The sequence below is a fragment of the Eutrigla gurnardus genome (genome assembly GCF_963514095.1).
Source record: "Eutrigla gurnardus genome assembly, chromosome: 13".
Classification (NCBI taxonomy): Eukaryota; Metazoa; Chordata; class Actinopteri; order Perciformes; family Triglidae; genus Eutrigla; species Eutrigla gurnardus.
In genome coordinates this window covers 2,167,579-2,186,725 of record NC_139936.1, presented here as the reverse complement: position 1 = coordinate 2,186,725, position 19,147 = coordinate 2,167,579, and the positions used below count along the sequence as shown (strand labels likewise).

The following is a 19,147-nucleotide window of genomic DNA, read 5'->3' as shown; positions in this document are numbered from 1 at the left end:
CGTTCACTTCCTGTCTGCTGGTTTTGCACACAAAAAAAGGGGGAATCGGGGCGAAAGCCTTCCGATGGACTTCAGAGGCCCCGGCGCTGCAGTACACCAGTTAGTCATGGCTCATACTGAATTAAACATGGGGAAGAAGAGGTTTTCTTTTTATCTGCAGCCAAAGTGCTAAATCTGACCACTAGCAAAACCGCCGCTCGCCCACTTCACATCCTCCCTTTGATAGCGAGAGAGAGAGAGAGAGAGAGAGAGAGAGAGAGGGAGAGAGAGAGAGAGCAGGAACTTCACATGTATCAGTTTGTCCTCACATTTTCTTTTTTTTTTTTGTCACAAACACCGGTTGATGTTTTGCAGCTGAAAAAACCCCCCAAAGAAATTCAGTCCTGTGTCACAGTCGGTTGCTCTTTTTCATATTTGTATGTGTTTTCCTGCACAGGTAGATATAATCGAGCAGCAGCAGCAGCGGGGCGACAGTTTCCCGCCAAATCCTCCCGCCATCGCCGCCATCGTCGCCATCGCTGCCACCGCCATCGTCGCCACGCCGTCGCCGGGTGCAGGAATAATTAGCGTGGAGGCGAGGAGTGAAGCTTCCTGTGATCCTGCAGAGCCGGATGACAGTTTGTGTTGTGGTTGTGCAGGACTTCATCTTCACCAGTGTGTGTGTGTGTGTGTGTGTGTGTGTGTGTGTGTGTGTGTCTGTGTGTGTGTGTGTGTGTGTGTGTGTGTGTGTGTGTGTGTGTGTGTGTGTGTGTGTGTGTGTGTGTGTGTGTGTGATATTTTTCAGGATTAAATAAAGCTTCGGGGTTCCCGTGGCTAATGAGATACGGGAGTCAGTGGGAATGATGGTTTTAATTACTGCCCAGGACTTGGTCTACAGGAGGGGGGTTGTGGGGGGGCCTGCTGAGTGTCCTAGGTTGGGAGTTCAGCCCGATGCCGGTCCTGCTGTGCCTGGCTGCCTTTGATGCTCACACACTCCCCTCAACACTGTGCTTGTTAGATTCCTCCTCTTCACACCGCTGCTTCGGACGAGAGACAGAGACAGACAGAGAGAGAGGGAAGGATGTTTCAACTTCAATAAAACAAAGCTTGAGAAAGTGTCAGTGATGCGGACGGTGACTTCGTGGTTTGGTGGAAATGAAAGCTGCAGGGTTCCCTCTGTTTGTGTTGTGGAAGAGTCCAAACCAGCGGTTTCGTGGATGTGAACTAAATATCGGATTTCCTTCTGAGACGATGCAAAGTCCTCCTCGCTCGCCCAGCGGGGGGGTGTTGCTACGTGTCTCTCTCTCTCTCTGTTCTCCTGCAGACCAGCTGTGGACCAACCCTTGTTGACTTTTCAGAGATCACATGGCGTCCTCGCTGTGGCGACCTCACCCCCCCTCCAACAAAATCAAAACACCACAATCTTTCATGCAGCAGTCAAATGTGATATGTGATTGTTTACTTCCTGCCCTTTTCTGTGACTTTATTCAGTGGAGAGATGTCTTAAAGCAAACAACACATTTCCTGTATCTGTACACGCAAACAATCTTCAAACACGGGGAGGTTGTTTTATTTGTTGTTATCAGACCAACAGGAAACGCCGTCTGCCAAATGAAGCCGAATGGAACGTGTCCTTGGTGCTGCAGACTTTGCAGGAAGTGCAGATAAGAAGGTTTCTCTGTGTGTGTGTGTGTGTGTGTGTGTGTGTGTGTGTGTGTGTGTGTGTGTGTGTGTGTGTGTGTGTGTGTGTGTGTGTGTGTGTGTGTGTGTGTGTGTGTGTGTGTGTGTGTTTGGTGAGCTGATGATAAAGTGTGAACAGTTGAATGTTGTGTTTTTATAACTACAGATGAGTGAAAGAGAGAAACCGTCACGTGTCAGTCAACCTGACACGTGACGGTTTCTCTCTTTCACTCATCTGTAGTTATATATATATAGTCATATATATATATATATATATATACACACACACATACATATATAACACATATATAACTTCGGGTTGGAGTTTACATAACATTATACATAATATTAATACTTCAAAAATAGACAACGCCAGTTTGTCTTTAATGAACAGACATATGAAGAATGACGCTTTTTCATACGTTCTAAATCTTAATTGATTTCTCTTTTTTTGTATTTAATGAAGAAAGAACACAATTCATGCAAGCTTCTCCTCATGGACGCCTGCTACTGGAGGGGAACCTCAGCCACTTGGACAACGATGCATCATCACTAATATAATATATATATAATTGATATAATATATATCTGGATAGCCGGGGCAACACAAAACGTGTTGTGGCATTTTCTGTCTGCATCATAAATAGAACAGCAGTGTGTGTTAGTATTAACATGCTGCATGCTCACTGTGTGTTTGTGTGTGTGTATGTATATGTGTGTGTGTGTGTGTGTGTGTGTGGGTGTGTGTGTGTGTGTGTGTGTGTGTGTGTGTGTGTGTGTTTGTGTGTGTGTGTGTGTATGTGATGCAGCATCTTTTTAATGGGGGGGGGGGGGGGGGGGGTACTGATGCAGAGCAGATTAGGTTCCACAGCAGGAAAGCGAATAATCTAATTTTGCTAACCCGCTTACTGATATCATGGCACAGTGGATCCGTATTACCCAGAATCCTCTCTTGTTCTGTTTTTTTTCCACAATCAGGCGCCCAAGCTTAATGGGACCGCTGTGATTTAACGTGGGGCTGAAGAAACGAGCTTTGATCCCGTTGTTGTTGTTGTTTTGACACGGGAAGTGAGCGTGAATGAGCGTCGTGCGACGGCTGCGGCGGTCGTGATGACGATGATGAGTAAAACAAAAAACGAGTGTTTGATATGCTAACCGTGTGGCGTGTTTGCTTTCATCAGCTTTTGCAGCGTGGTACATCTCATGATTAGTGCAGGCGTGGAATCCACGCCCCCGGGGACCGCGAGGGGGGGTCGGGGGGGCCGCGAGGTAAGTTTGAAGCCTGAAGCGCCTTCATCAACGGCCCTGGCAGGGTGCACCTTCCTCAGCCTCGCACCTCTCAGCTGGCGGCCCTCTCCCCGGCCACCGTTCCCCTCTTCCTGCTTTCATTCTCGCTCTTTTTCGGTGGCCTTTGTTGTTTCTTAAAGAGAGAACATTCTTTTTGAAGAAGAAGAAGAAATAATTTGTTTTATCACAGCTTTTACACGACTGGACCGTGTGTGTCTGGTTCCTTCTGTTCAGCAATGTGATATTAGTGTGTGTGTGATGTCACGGACACACCGGCCTACACACTGTGGATTTCTGTCTCATGTGACTCTCCGGTCTCTTACTTTTCCTTTTTTGCCCGACTATATGAACTGACTGAGTCCTTCCACTCTGGTCCATCAGGTCTGAATCTGTAATCACTGTTAAGATCTCGGACATGAAAGACTTCCTAAAAATGCACTGCAGAGGTGCCGAGTTCAGCTTTGAAATGGTAGAAACGAGCAGACGAGGGGGAAAGTTTTGGTGGAGAAATGAAAGCAGGAGTGCATAGGAGGATTATTTGACTAATTGTCCATTTTTTCAGCATGGTCGTGAGTTAAACTTGATGGAAAAGGGAATGACAACTTCTTAGTCTCAGAGAAAGCCACATATTAATTAACTGTAACCATACGATTAAGAAAAAGGCATGGCTTTATGCTTTCTATTCATATCCCTGAATGTATGTTTTCTCTAATCAAACCTCCAGTTAAAAGTTTACCCACTAACTATTTAACCCTGACACAATGTATATTTACCATATTCATCTTATAATGCTCACAAACTGCAAGTTATACAGTATATATACATGGAAATGGGTTAGTATTTTTGTGGTTTGCACAGAGCTGTGACCTGAAAAGCTCAACTGGACGTGTGTCCGTGTGTCGTTGTGTAATAAAACACCAACAGTTGTGTGTCAAGGCCTCCAGTTAAATCCAAAAGCCTGGTTCTCTATACTGGTGATGCAGTACGAGAGTCTTTGCTGACCTCTGGTGGTCACAACTGAGACTGCACTGTTAAAAAAAAAAAAATGCACACCCGCATCACCACTGGGTCAAACGGACCACTGTTCTTTAAAAAAGTAGTTCTTGGGCTTTTCTAATTAACTGTGTCAACAATCCGTTATCAAGATATTTATAATATTAATTCTGAACAACTGCGCTTGTAAACAAAAAACAGATCAGTATCTAAACTGAAAGGGCGTTTGATTAAAGTGAAAGGAAACATATTCCCAAGCGTATTGATTTATTCAGTGAACAGGCTTAGAAGTAAATCGCTCTTTCTCGCGGATGACGCAGCTGCGGTGAATTATCTTTAATCGACCGGCGAAACGAAAGAGAGCTATTCTTCGAAAGTGAGTATGCCTAAATAAGAAATTAAAACTATATTAACGTTTCATCGTGCGCTGATATTGACGTTACATTTCCCGTCAAGTTTAGATTTAGTACTAATGGAAATTGACGCTATGAAGTTCGCACTTTCAACCGTTGAGGTCATGACCACCATTCCTAGCTAGCTAACGTTTAGCTAAGCTAACTTTAGTTGCACTAGCAGTACTGTGACGTCATGATTAGTTTAACTAACGTTGCCTCTATGTTGTTAAAATGTGATACATTCATGTTATAGAGTAGGAAAAACGTTTTTTTGTCTCTGGCGGTAACCTTCGTTAGCATGCTAACTAATAGTAGCTAGCATCAACTTTACGCTAGCTTGTTGAGCAGTGGGCGGGGCTTACGGCAACTTAAAAAAAGAGTAATAGTATTTTAAGAGAATTTGTTTCTTTTTTTTAAAGTTACCTGTAGTTATTTTTGCATTAATGTTAGCGTTTTTCTCCGTTAACAGTTGTGTCAATTGAGACTTTGGGAAAATGACTGGTCGGGCACGAGCTAGGTCACGAGGCCGCGCACGCGGACAGGAGACGGCGCCTGGAGCGGTAAGAGCGGTCTGTGACGTCAGGAGGATTTTTACATCTCATCAAACTCTTTATCCTAATTTAATACGTTTTTTTTAAGGTGAACAGTAATTAAATATCACTACAATCAAAAAAGGAAATTATTCCTGGTGTTGTTTACGTCCTGTTGAAGGTTTTTGTCTTTATTTGTGCAAGTTTTGTCTTTTTCTATCGTCATCTAAAGGAATCGGGTGTGAATTTAATTTTTGGTTGTGGATGGGAGAACTCGGGAGGGCTCGTCAAATGAGAATAGCTGGTCCACCTTAACCCATAAGAAATCCTGACCTATTCACCCTTAAAATAAACTACTTTTTATTAATAACCGTGTTGGGGACCTAAGGGAAACACGTGTACGTTTCTGTGAATACACTCTCATTGCTCCAAAAATAATAATGCATCAAAATCAATGTTGTCATCAATTATGGGGCAAATCAAGGCTGTAATATAACCACATCCCAAATATTCCACTTTGCACCTCATTTTATATATATATATATATATATATATATATATATATATATATATATATATTACATTTTTAATTACACTTATGAGAGGTACTGTTTTGTGACCTAAGGGTAAAGAGTATAACTTTATTTTAAAGGGGCCTCACGGGTTAAACTTTGTATTCAACAACAGAAAATATATGAAATTATATATATATTATTATTATTCAAATGATTTAATCAGCTAAATGAATTAAGCACCATTTAAACATTTTTTTATTGTGAAAAAAAGATGTCACAATCTTTTTTTCATGACGATTTTAAGAATAAAAGCTTAGTTTTCACAGTCCTTGATATTGTCTTCCTGTCTTGAAGAGCTATGCTCAGGGCGAGCCTGCACCATCCGCCCCCCCACCAGCAGAGGGCGAGCTGGTCGGGAGAGGGAGGCAGAAGGGTGCTCCGGGACCCTTTTCTGCAGAAGGTACAAACACAAAGTAGTATTCTTGGTTTTAGAAATCGGCAAGGACATGCAATTAGGAAATGTGGATTGATGGAAGTCTATTCATAGTGATGCAATGAATGAAGAGTAAATGAACTGTTTCAATGACTCCAGTGAGGGGAAATGCAATATTTAAGACAAGGATATTTAAAGAAAAAAGAGCAGTACACTGCCACTCAATACAACACTTCTTCTGCATATAGTATGATTATAAAGGGACTGTAACTACAAATTATTCCTGCTTTCGTGCAGTTAAACATTTCTCAGGATTCTTGTTTTTTTTTTGTTTTTTTTGTCATGGCAAATACAAACAAACTGGTATTGACAGATTTTTGTATTTTTTGTATTAGCTGTTCTGCAGATTTCAGCTGGATTTCAGCAGGTGAAGCTGGGAGAACGAGGTGGACGCCGGCGGGATTTTAATGATGGCGGGATTAACACCAGGCAGTCTATGGAGCACGTTAAGGAGTCAAAGTGTGGTGAGTCATCATTTCAAGTTAACGTTCATTAACATGTACAGTTTAGAATTGGTGGAGAGGATTTGGAGAGGATTTTTTATCCTCTCCACCATATATATATTTATATTCCCTGAATTTGTGTGTGTGCTTCCTCAGGAACAAGTGGTTCTCCCATTCACTTGACGGCCAACTTCTTTCGCATCCTGTCCCGCCCCCAGTGGGTGCTGTATCAGTACCACGTGGACTTCAACCCGCCGATGGAAGCTCGCCGTCTGAGATCCGCCCTCCTCTTTCAGCACGAGGAGGCGCTCGGCTCGGCCCGGAGCTTCGACGGAGCGCTGCTTTTTCTGCCTCGCAGATTGCACAACAAGGTAGTCAGATGCTCCGTATGGATTAAGTTACTTTCTTCAGCCTTTTCAAAAACATTGAAAAAACAACATGTGTTCCTCCAGACACATGTTGGTTGCCCTCCTGCTGCTTGAATATGTCATTCTTGTGTTCAGGAGACGGTGCTCTGCAGTGAAACCAGGAACGGAGAGAAGGTTCAGATAACCGTCACCCTGACCAATGAGCTGCCACCCACATCGCCGGTGTGCATCCAGTTTTACAACATCCTATTCAGAAGGTAAACCTGCACCCTCAGGACTCAAATCTATATCATGTAATTATATTCAACGTTCTACAATAACTTGAGGGTTATGGGTGCTACATTTTTAAATGGGAGATAAATAATCTTTGTAAATGTTTCGTTATTGTTTGTTTCTTCAGGATCTTGAGAATCCTCAACATGCAGCAGATTGGACGCAACTACTACAACCCGGCTGATCCGCTCAACATCCCACAACACAAGTATGTTCATATGCCATACACGGTTTCCTTTTTCTGCCGAAGAATTGTTCTTATATTTAAGATGAATTCCTTCATGATTGTCTAAAACATTGTGTTTCTGAACGATAAAACGCTGCAAGTTTGCAACTAGAATATGTCTGTAACTACAAAACAACCATCCTGTTTTATAATCTTCAGAACGATTATCTTCTCCAATAAGTCTACACAAATGTATATTTAAAACCAGGGAACTTGCTGTATATGAAGACAATTCTGTGGTCCCCCCCCCCCCCCCAAAAGATAAAGCAAGTATTTGCTCCGAGAGGTTTAATGAACTTAAATTCTGCTTTTGTAAGTGTATACCGTTTAAAAATCTAAAGGACTATCAGTTTTTTTTTTAAACCTGTTGAGAATCGGTAGCAGAGTTCAGTCAATGGAAACATCTTTTTCTTTTTAATTATTTTGGGATTAAAATCAAGTAAGCCCGTCGTTCTTTTCGTCCTAGGCTGACCATCTGGCCGGGCTACACCACCACCATCCTGAGGTACGAAACCGCCATCATGCTGTGCACCGACGTGAGCCACAAGGTGCTGCGCAGTGAGACGGTCCTGGACTTCATGGCCAACCTGAGGCAGCAGTGTGGAAGCCACCGCTTTGCTGAGATCTGCGCTAAGGAGCTTGTTGGACTCATAGTCCTCACCAAGTAGGATCCTCGTTTCTCACACACTCTCTCTCTCTCTTGGGTTAATATGCAGAAGACTTGCATCTTATTTGTCTCTCTTGGCTCTGCTGCCAACTCGAATCTTTTTCAGATACAACAACAAGACTTACAGGATCGATGACATCGCATGGGATCACACTCCCAACAACACGTTCACGAGGCGAGACACGGAGATTTCCTTCAAGAGCTACTACAAGTCTGTAAGTGTTTGTGGTATTTGTGTAACTGGTACGATGATTGATCCGTTTAGGCCAAATCTAGAAAGTGATGCACCTAAATATTCTTTTCTACACCTCGAGTATTCATCCTTTCTGCCCTCAGCAATACAACCTGGACATCGTTGACGGGAACCAGGTGCTGCTGGTCAGCCACGTGAAGAAGCTGGGTCCTTCTGGAGGTCCGCCTCCAGGCCCGGCGATGCTCATTCCAGAGCTCTGCTACCTTACAGGTTCTTAGGCTTAACACACTGTTATTTATTCACGTATAGCAATGGTGTCGATGATAGTAATTCCTGCTGAAACTAAGGAACACGTTTTACACTTCACGAAAACAGAATAATAATAATTTTTACGTTAAATGAAAGAACATTTGTGTTTTGACAGGGTTGACCGAGAAGATGCGAACTGACTACAAGGTGATGAAGGACGTGGGCTTCCTGACCAAACCGGAGCCACAGACCAGGGAGGGAAGCCTCAGCTCATTCGTCAGAACCATACAGAAGTAAGATTGTTAAAAGCTTCACGGTCAGAAATGCAACATCTTCAGACATTTTGATTTAGATTTTTACATCCTGAATATTGTTTCATAGGAATGCCGATGCTCAAGGGGAGTTGGATAAGTGGGGACTCAGCTTTGATAAGGAGCTTCTTAAGCTGACCGCCAGAGTCCTCCCGAGGGAGAAGATCTTCCAGGGACCACAATCGGTACAATATGCTTGTGTTGTTTGTTTTTTTAATGGATTTATTTCTAGAGCTTAACCTAAAACATTTGTGTTGCCCAGTATGACTACAACCCCCAGATGGCTGACTGGTCCAAAGAGATGCGTGGGGTTCCGCTGATCAGCTCGCCTCCGCTGGATAACTGGCTCTTGTTTTACTGTCGTCGTAACCGCTCTGAAGCCGAGGCCCTCCTCCAGACCCTCGGCAGGGTGGGGGGCCCGCTCAAAATCCGCATGCAGAAAGCCGTCATGTGAGTCACAGCGCTCAATTTCCAGTTGATTTTGCACTAAATGATGATGCAGTCTAATATGCATAAAGGTAATGTTCAGTTATCGTTTAAACTGTTTGAGAGAAGCTTTGATTCAACTTGGGGGTTATTTGAAGGCTGCACTTTGTTGAAATGTTGAGTTTTTGGGGGGTTGTTAGTCTCCTCGTTGATTATAAGTGGGCTGGACAAAATAATAGGAACAGATTCTAACCTTTAATGAGGCTAGGATTTATTGCAGTACTGTTGTATTGGCCTACATTAGTTCTAGCCAGGCGTACGTAATACACTGGCAACTTTTTCTATGATACATAATGTGTCACATTTTTCATTTAGCAATAATGAAAGCTCCATACTTTTTTGATTAGTTAACTATAAGCCCTGATTGCATGTTTTTATTTTATATATATATATGTATGTATGTATGTATGTATGTGTGTATGTATGTATGTATGTGTATATATATATTTATATATATATATATTTATTTATTATTCAGGATTGAGTATGAAGATCATCAGGAGGCCCTCCTCAGAGCCCTGCAGTCCAACGTTACGCCCCACACACAGATGGTTAGTGACTCAGTATACAACTTTTTACGTTTCACGTGACTCATAAGTGTTTATATTTACATGGTGTGTTGCGTTTTTAGAGTCAGCGATCTGCTGTTTCTTCTGGAATCAGTCGTTCTCCTGTTTCAGGTGGTGGTGGTCCTCTCGAGCAACAGAAAGGACAAATACGACAGCGTTAAGAAGTACCTGTGCGTGGACTGCCCCATTCCCAGCCAGTGTGTGGTTTCCCGCACCCTCAGCAAACCTCAAACCATCATGACGGTGGCGACCAAGATCGCTCTGCAGCTAGCGTGCAAGATGGGGGGAGAGCTCTGGAGTGTTGAAATCCCTGTAAGTCTCGCGTGTGCAAGTTGAAGTTGTCAAATCAAGGTGAAGCGGTTCTCGAGCACCGACCTGTCACACCTTTGTCTTTGTGCAGCTCAAACAGCTGATGATCGTGGGCATCGACTGCTACCACGACACCCTCGCTGGGAAACGGTCCATTGGAGCTCTAGTGGCGAGCCTCAACCAGGGCATGACCAGGTCGCTGTCTGTGCTAAATGTCTGCTTCACACTAGTGGTGTTTGTGATTCAGTCTTGGATTATAGTACTATTATATCATAGTGGCACCATATCTAATATCTCTAGGTGGTTCTCGAAGTGCGTGTTCCAGCACAAAGGCCAGGAAATCATGGACGGACTGAAGATGGCCTTAACTGGCAAGTTGCTTTCCATAATTCTATACACATCTTTTATTTTTAATATACACGTTAGAGCTGACATAATCTTGTTCTCCAGCCGCTCTGAAAAGCTACCTGAAGTTCAACAACTGCCTGCCTTCACGCATCATCATCTACCGAGACGGCGTGGGAGACGGCCAGCTGCACAGCGTGGTCAACTACGAGGTTTCCCAGCTCATGGACTCCATCGGCTCCATGGGCCAAGACTACATGTGAGTCTCGGACAGCTGAATGACGTTGAGTTTCACATTAAATCGCCAGGTTTTTGATGAGGCTGGCTCAATCTTTCCCGTCCTAGGCCCAAGGTGACGGTGGTGGTGGTGAAGAAGCGCGTCAACAGCAGGTTTTTTGCCCACATGCAAGGCAAACTGTGCAACCCTCCCCCCGGCACCATCGTGGATACGGAGGTCACCCGTCCTGAGTGGTATGATTTGTTTTTAAGCATTTTTTTAATTGATTTATTGAGTGGTGGTTAAAGGTTTTCAACCTTGTTTTTCCAGGTATGACTTCTACATTGTGAGTCAGGCGGTCCGCCAAGGAAGCGTCGCCCCGACCCACTACAACGTGGTGTACGACACCAGCGGACTGAAGCCGGATCACATGCAGCGGCTCACCTACAAGCTCTGCCACATGTACTACAACTGGCAGGTAAGGCCGACTTCTTTTTTATTCATTCTTTTCATCGTCGTAGATTCTCCATTTTCTCTGGAGAAACTTTAAACTTCACCGAAACACTTTAAGTACAGTAGTTTATTTTTTTTTAATTTGGTTAAAGCTTTTATTGAATATCTGATGTTTCGCCCCCTTAAGAACACCTGGTGACACTTTTAATATCCTGGAAATTTCCTTCTACAGCCTGACTTTAACTCACAAAGTCCATAAGTGACACAACTTAAAAAAAGCTTCAACCCATTGAACAATAACACGCCATGTGATGCATTTCCACTCTTCTGACCACATTTCTTTAATACGGTTCGGTAAACATAACCTTTTAAAGTCCCAGTCGGCAACGCGTTTGATCATATCACTGAAGCCGACACTATGCTCCGATAGAACAACATAAATTATCCGGTTTTAGAAAAAAAAGCGTGCCTCTACGTGCGCGTAGAGCCCCTCCCCCCTCGGGGCGTTCCACTATCACAGGGGGGAGGTGGAGGGAAGTAGCAACAAGCTTCCAATTCCTGTTAAAAACCCAAACGAGGAGGTCCAAAACCACCAAGGAAAAGAAAACACAGGTGGAAAATAAGGAAAGAAAGAAAGATGGCGACGGTGCCCGTGATAAAACCAGAGTCAACATCGGACCTGCGTTTCAAAGGTGGCGTGATCTAAGGGATTTCAAAGGGCACAAAGTCGTGGGGGAGGAGCTCGGTGGTCGTGGGGGAGGAGCCTGAGAGTTGTAAACATTCCAAATCTGACAGGGCCCTCCATCCGCCGGACTTGCCGACTGGGACTTTAAAAATGTTCACAGGAGCCAATGTGATGTTTTTTTTATCATAAAAAGAAATAGTTGTGAGCTGCTCAATCAAAATAATTTAATCGGCTAAATTAATTGATCTGTTGTTGATTTCAAAGCCCAGTCAAACAAATGTAAACGGATTTTAAAAGAGAGTCAAATTAATTAAATGATTAATAAAATGTATTTTCCTTTTTGGAAAAATGACTACTTTTTGCGAAAACTAGGTGATATGGTGCTTTTTGTAATTGAACTCCTCGTGTTTATTCCCTCGTTGTGCTGTAGGGGATCATCAGAGTGCCCGCCCCCTGCCAGTATGCCCACAAGCTGGCCTTCCTGGTGGGTCAGAGCATCCACAGAGAGCCCAGCATGAAACTGGACGACCTTCTCTTCTACCTGTAAGGAGGCCAGCAAACTTCTGCTCACACTTTTTAATTTGCCATGTCTAGAAAAAAAGTTCTCTTCAGTTTAAAAGTAATGTTACGTTTTGGCCAAAGCTAAGCGTTTGTTTGAGTTTCTAGTGTTTAAACACTTCGAGAGGTCTAAATGAGTCCTGAGGTGATAAAATGTCTGTGATCTGTGTGAGGAATCCAAGCCGGTGCTTAAGTAAAGAATATTTGTCTTTATTGGAAAAAATGAGAGAAAACTTAATTAGATTTTAAGTTGTCTTTAGAGTACGGAACATATATAAATATGTTTTATATATATATATTGTTTTAATGGGGAAACTCTTGTTTTTTTCTTATTTAGTTTTATAGAATTGAGTCTCCTGGTAGTTTGTTGATTAATTTTAGCGATGGCTGTCCTCCACAGTGGGGAGTAAAAGTGTTCAAACGAGGGATGAGGTTCATGTGGACCGCCGTCTGTTCTGTTACAAATGTATTCAATAAACATTTGTCTGATATTTAAATTTGTTTCAATTAAACGTGCAAACCTTTTACAAAATATCAAATTTATTTAGATTTTTCTTCTTTTTTCTTCTTTTTTTTTTTCTTAGAAAAGATTGCACATGCACACCCACACAATAATTTGTAACCATCAATATAGGCTGATAATTCTTATCATAAAGCTAGCACACAATTGCAGACTTTTTTCTTCTTTTTTTCTCTCTTAAAACAATAGTCTTCAAGACACCATGGGGAAAGCTTGCACTGTCTGATTATAAAGTTAAATGTACAAAAAAGGCAGTTTGAAAATCAAGTATAAACATTTAAAAACAATTTTACAAATGGACAAAAGTACAAAAAGAGCAACAGTCACTCAAAAATGAAAATCGAAGCGATGTCTGAAGACACGGTCCGTAAACAGGAAGAGGTGCACACATGAGTGGGGGGGGGGGGGGGGGGGGGGGGCGGGGCTTCAACATGGCGGTCGGGCCGAGAGAATTGTACAGAAAGTATTACAGAATGTTTTGCATACATTCTTTTTTGGCAGTTTCAGTTCAACTCTGTAGAAAAAATAGTCGATCTTTTTTTTAAATACATGAGGGTGAAATGGCAAAAAAACGGGGGGGGGGGGGGGGGGTAAAGGTGCACTGTTTCATTTCACTCACAAAGATGGACGCACAATCCTTCCGGGCAACTTTTTCTTAAAATACATTGGCTTTCAATTCATACATTCACTACTCTACATTAAGGTGTGTATATAGATATATAGATCTATATTAGGGGTGGGTAAAAATATTGATATGGCAATATATCGCGATACTTTGCCGCCTGATACAATATAGTTTTTTCAACTCCAAAGATCGATTTTTTATATAAAAGATTATAGATGGGTTGTGAATGCAGTACTTTATCCTTTTTCATTTTATTTCCAATATTTATTCCAGTGAATTTCATGGGAATTAATAAAATGGAGAGGCTGTTTTGAATCGATTTGTCCTCTGATCAATATCATCTGATGTACATTTACAAGTACTTGTGTTTTCATGTTTATTTATGTCATGATACGTATCGTATCGTGACCAAAGTATCGTGATATGTATCGTGAGGTTCTTGCCAATACTCACCCCTAATCTAAATCCATATATTGATATAGATCTATATAGATATACAGTACTTATATCCTGCACCAACCTGACTCGGGACACGTTGAACAGGCATCAATGACTGACCGGCTGAAATAAACATTTTTAGGTCTGGCGGATTGGGGAGGAGGGGGGGGGGGCAGCGTAGAGGTAGCCTTGTGTCTCAACTACTGTGGAGCATGTCACCAATATATATTTCTATAAATAAATAAAATGCAGTTGGTCAATAGGATGTGCCGATGCTGCATCCCAGAATTCACTACTTCTTGGATGTGTTCTTTTTTAAATCTGTTTGGTGGAACTTTCCTCTGTGGTGTCGTCTGTTTAAATCGGATGTGCAACAAAAACGTTAAGATAAAAAAAATATATATATATACTACAGAATATTTAATCTGTCATCGTGTCATCTTCCAAAAATGAGAGAATCGGGGAAAGATGTTGGACAACGTGGGAGTCTCGGACGCGCCAGGATCTGATTTTTACGACATTAAATGAATATCAGGCATGGAGCGGCGCCCTCTACTGGGCAAAGAAAAAGTACCAACCGTTGTGCGATTATAAGGCAAATACATGGAGGTTCGGATCTACTAGGCTTTTCCCTTCAGGCTGGAGACCCTGTAGTAGATACTATGTGCTTGTTTCATTAGGTTGTCTGTGGTACTGCATGGTCCTGGATCCACACCGAGTCCATCACGTGGGTCTCTGGAGGGGTCGGGGGGGGGTATGTGCTGAAGTAAAGCATGCAGACCTCCACGAAGGTTTACTCTCCCCCCCCCCCCTTCCCCCCAGTGTTTGAGGGACATTCTGGTTTCTGTACGCCGGAGACTCCAGGTCGCGGGGAGGTCCTAGCATGAAATGTGTTATCGGAGAACGAGCGGTTTACCCCGTGAACAAAAACACAAATATTCTAGTAAACAAGACGTACAAGAATCAAAGCATCGGCCGAGGTCACGACGCCACCGCGAGGACGAGATTTATGTTACAGCACCGAGTCTTTGCAATGCCGTCTTCCCTTTTGGAGAGCAGTCCCTTGTTCTGTTTGGGTGGGTGTCCGGTGGTGGGGGGGGCAGGGGCCCTGGTGGGGGCCACCGGGCCCCGCGGCGGTGGCAGCAGGGCCGGAGCCGGGGATGCGAGAGCCGGCGCTTCTGGGTGGAACCTAATGGGAGACCCGTAAGGGACAGTTGAGGGTTTTAAAAGTCCTTCCTGTCTCGGCTGGGCCACCCTGACTCTGAAGAAGTCTACCTCCCCCTCCCATCATGAAGCTACAACACAGAACCGAAGCATGACATCACAACAATGAATACCAACTCGGGGGGGGGGGGGGGGGGTCCTCTCACATACGTGGGTACAATTTCATTTTTGGGACAAATTCATATCACATTCACTTCCCTTATCCCCTTTAAATAAATAAATAAATATATATATATACATATTATATATATATATATCTCACACACATGTATGTTGTATAGATATGTACTGATACTACTGGGTTACAGAGAAAACTACGAGTCACTTTTTCCTTTTCTGTAATTCTGAGCTAAAAGGCTCCTTTTAAAAAAAATTGCACTTTGGGAAGACGGATGGTCAGAGATTCCACTCATATGAGGATATATATCTTTATATTTACAAGATGTATTTTAAACACCTGAACGTGGAGCGTATCAAAAGTCGTCTTCATTTTGGTTTTATTAAATAAATTAGAGACTGTAACTTTGACTTGGTCTGGTACGTAATAATAATCCACATTAATGTGTCAGCGTTTGGACTGTCTGACTCTTTTGTGCAACTGTCGCATTAAATAAAAGGTAATGAAGAGATTCAGCAGTAGTAGTACAGATGTTCAGTACTCAAGTAGAAGTACACATACTTGTGTTCTGGTAGAAGTACTGATTCTACCACTTTACTCCAGTAAAAGTGTAAAAGTACAGGCTTTAAAATGTACTCGGTATCCCTATGAAGGACATTTCTACTGTCTGAATATTTCATCATTAATAAGCAAATTTATAATTAATGATTCCCCTCAAATGCATTAAAAGTAACGAGTCTGTTTTGAAAATGTTTATAAAGTAGTTATTTGTTTTAAAATGTAGGGAGGAAAAGTTCAGTTTTATAAATAAATACTCAAGTAAAAGTACAGATACCTGAATGTTCTACTTAAGTACAGTAGCAAAGTATTTGTACTTCTGGTTAACTGCTGTGCAAAAAGCTCCAGTCTCACTTCAAATCAATATTGATTAGGTGGCAATCTACTTGACCTTAAAACCTAAATGCAATTTTGATTTTTAAAAAAAGAGAAAAGATTTGTATTTTTTTTGCATAGAATCGTAGGTTTTTCTGGATTTCTTTGTGGGCGGAGCCTATATGTTGGAATGGCCCATGTTAAAGTATGGGGGGGTAAAAACAGCGGCCTTTTAGCTCAGCATGAGTTACAGCAGGAGACTTATTGCAGGAGACAGACGTTGTCATGTACAACACTCAGAGAAACAACTGAAGATACCACACTTCTTGTCTAATGCATTGGCCGGGCTCTCTCTCACAACACAAAGAGGAAACTGCTGAGGGAATGTCGTATATATATATAAATATATAAAGTACACATGTTGCATACTAACGGGGACCGAGTCATCTGCATTAGACGAGGGGAGCGTAAACATGGTATTCTCAGTTGCTCACTTACGTGACGGAAACAGAGCCTTTAAGGTGTGAAATGAACACTCTTCTTCTGTTTTGCCAAGCGGGTGAGGAAAAGAAATAAAAAAACAATAAAAAGAAATATATATATATAAATATAGATATATATCTATGTGTAGATATATATCTATATATATGGTGATGGCATTTCAACAGTTTGACAACTTAGAACACAAGGAAATAATCCTGATGACAATTAATACTTCAACAATTTGCATTAATAAGGTAAACACAAAAATACATTGTATATTTACATTTTTTACTAAATAATTAGGATTCTCTCGATGGCAACAAAAAGTGACCTTTTTTCCGTGCTACTTTTTTTTTTTACAAGAAAAGCAAAATACAAAAGGTGGCGTTTCGGGGAGCAAACAGAAAGTTTGTACCTCACTAAACGTATCTTTATATAAAATGAAGGATTTCATGCATCTGGACTATTGGAACATGCTGCGCTACAGACTACATATAGATCATCTCTCAGTACAACAAAACTATTAGACTCTATATGAAATTATTGGAGATCAATAACACAGACTATATTCATAAAGCATCTGTTAGAATGCTAAAAAAAAAGTTAACTGCTCGAAGTCCGAAACGTTTTTTTGCTCTCGGGTGAGAATGCTTTATGAATACAGCGGATCACACAATGCACAGCTTCCCCCCTTTCACAGCAGGAAACATGGAAAATAAAAGTACCTCTGTCAAAGTATTAGTCTTAACGTTTTTTTTTCTTTTCTTTTCATAGATCGTTGAGACATCTATATTTATTTACAGTGTAAATGCTCCAAAGTCAGAAAAATCCCATCATACTTGAATGAGACACACGCCAACGCAACAGACACGGGTACTAAAAGGAGAGAGAGGTGGGGGGGGGGGGGGGTGTGAGTGAATGGGTGAGGGGGGGCGGGGCTAGTACTGCGAGGGAGCATGTACCCGTTTGGTCTTTATCCGTGCAGGAGTGTCCTGGGGGAATCGGGACGGCGAGTCAGTGAGAAAAACCTCCACGTCGTCAGGCACTTCTTCTAGAAAGTTGGAAGGGACGAGGCCCTTGTGTCCGTTGAGCTCGCCCTGAGGGTGACACAAGGGTGGGTGAGACCTCGGCTGGGTTTGACCACTGAATGTGACCTCTGCTGGGTTTGACCCTGATTGTGACCTCTGCTGGGTTTGACCCTGAATGTGACCTCTGCTGGTTTGACCCTGAATGTGACCTCTGCTGGGTTTGACCCCTGACTGTAACCTCTTGGGTTTGGCCCTGATTGAGACCTCTGCTGGGTTTGACCCTGAATGTGACCTCTGCTGGGTTTGACCCTGATTGAGACCTCTGCTGGGTTTTGCCCTGATTGAGACCTCTGCTTGGTTTGACCCCTGACTGTAACCTCTGTTGGGTTTTGTCCTGATTGAGACCTCGGCTGGGTTTGACCCTGAATGTGACCTCTGCTGGGTTTGACCCTGAATGTGACCTCTGCTGGGTTTTGCCCTGATTGAGACCTCTGCTTGGTTTGACCCCTGACTGTAACCTCTGTTGGGTTTTGTCCTGATTGAGACCTCGGCTGGGTTTGACCCTGAATGTGACCTCTGCTGGGTTTGACTCCTGAATGTCTAATAAAAATGAGAGAATAAATACATATTAAATACTAAGCTGAGGGAGGAGAAGATATTGCACGTGAGTGAGTCTCATTGAGCAAACCTGAGAGATTTTGTTCAATGCAGAAAATAAATCCTCCCACTTCACACGTCCGGAGTAAACTGTATCTTACCTGAGGATTCATTCTGCTCTAAATAGCAAGAATAAAAAAAAACAGAAGCTGATGCTCAAAACAAGCATGGAAATAGAAATGTTTGACACACTTACAAAGTAAAAGCCGTCTTCGTCTATTTCACCAAAAACTGTGATGACGTCCCCGGCACAGAAAGTCAGTTCAGCCTGAAGAAGAAGAAAAAACACTGATAACTGGGGGTTTGATTGAGTTAAGAAATGCTTTCTTCTTCCAAATCTATGTGATGCATCTTAATGCAGGTGTGTAAATATGCATCAAACCTGACTCACCTCCTCCGTCAGTCTGTTGCCGTCATACTGGAAGGTGAGAGTGGGTGAACGGTGGCGTTGGGAGGAAAAACAGCACGGGAAATTAATTTAATCCTCTAGCTTACAGTGCTAACTGCTAACTGTCACTTACTGATTCATCCTCAGCTGCGAACACATGACCTGAATCGCACTAAAAAGCATTGATCGATGCCGCTGTTTCAATGCTAACGCTAGACACCGTTAGCTTAGACACATTGACCTGAATCGCACTAAAAAGCATTGATCGATGCCACTGTTTCAATGCTAACGCTAGACACCGTTAGCTTAGACACATTGACCTGAATCGCACTAAAAAGCATTGATCGATGCCACTGTTTCAATGCTAACGCTAGACACCGTTAGCTTAGACAGATTGAATCGCACTAAAAAGCATTGATCCATGCTACTGTGTCTATGCTTACGCTAGACACCGTTAGCTTAGACACATTGAATCGCACTAAAAAGCATTGATCCATGCTACTGTGTCTATGCTTACGCTAGACACCGTTAGCTTAGACACATTGACCTGAATCGCACTAAAAAGCATT

General features: G+C 42.5%; 2 protein-coding genes across 4 annotated transcripts in view; one reads left to right on the top strand and one right to left on the bottom strand.

Annotated features, from left to right (window-relative positions):
* Window positions 1-4,808: 4,808 nt before the first annotated feature.
* piwil1 (piwi-like RNA-mediated gene silencing 1) lies at window positions 4,809-12,378 on the top strand. Its single transcript, XM_084023987.1, has 20 exons — window positions 4,809-4,894; window positions 5,734-5,839; window positions 6,208-6,336; window positions 6,472-6,686; window positions 6,819-6,940; window positions 7,084-7,164; window positions 7,649-7,846; window positions 7,956-8,064; window positions 8,186-8,312; window positions 8,467-8,584; window positions 8,673-8,787; window positions 8,865-9,052; window positions 9,567-9,639; window positions 9,769-9,969; window positions 10,058-10,161; window positions 10,267-10,337; window positions 10,417-10,570; window positions 10,657-10,782; window positions 10,859-11,006; window positions 12,097-12,378. The coding sequence occupies exons 1-20, from the start codon at window positions 4,829-4,831 to the stop codon at window positions 12,211-12,213; spliced, it is 2,568 nt and encodes an 855-aa protein (XP_083880113.1). The 5' UTR covers window positions 4,809-4,828; the 3' UTR covers window positions 12,214-12,378.
* Window positions 12,379-12,388: 10 nt separating this feature from the next.
* The window catches only part of rimbp2b (RIMS binding protein 2b), a 71,530-nt gene continuing 64,771 nt past the window's right edge, over window positions 12,389-19,147 (bottom strand). For all 3 annotated transcript variants that reach the window (XM_084023941.1, XM_084023943.1, XM_084023942.1), the window contains 6 exons: window positions 18,582-18,608; window positions 18,387-18,458; window positions 17,468-17,602; window positions 16,521-16,565; window positions 13,764-14,996; window positions 12,389-13,696 (listed from right to left, as the gene is read on the bottom strand). In XM_084023941.1, coding sequence (XP_083880067.1) covers window positions 16,539-16,565; window positions 17,468-17,602; window positions 18,387-18,458; window positions 18,582-18,608 — 261 coding nt within the window. In that variant the 3' untranslated portion in view covers window positions 12,389-13,696; window positions 13,764-14,996; window positions 16,521-16,538. The remainder of the gene's footprint in view (window positions 13,697-13,763; window positions 14,997-16,520; window positions 16,566-17,467; window positions 17,603-18,386; window positions 18,459-18,581; window positions 18,609-19,147) is intronic.

What these genes read in the sequence shown, in the direction of transcription:
- piwil1 (XM_084023987.1), top strand. Translation starts at nt 4,829, where the DNA reads ATGACTGGTCGGGCACGAGCTAGGTCACGAGGCCGCGCACGCGGACAG. An exon ending in GAGGTCACCCGTCCTGAGTG is followed by an intron (nt 10,783 to 10,858) that starts GTATGATTTGTT and finishes TTGTTTTTCCAG; the next exon opens with GTATGACTTCTACATTGTGA. An exon ending in ACATGTACTACAACTGGCAG is followed by an intron (nt 11,007 to 12,096) that starts GTAAGGCCGACT and finishes GTTGTGCTGTAG; the next exon opens with GGGATCATCAGAGTGCCCGC.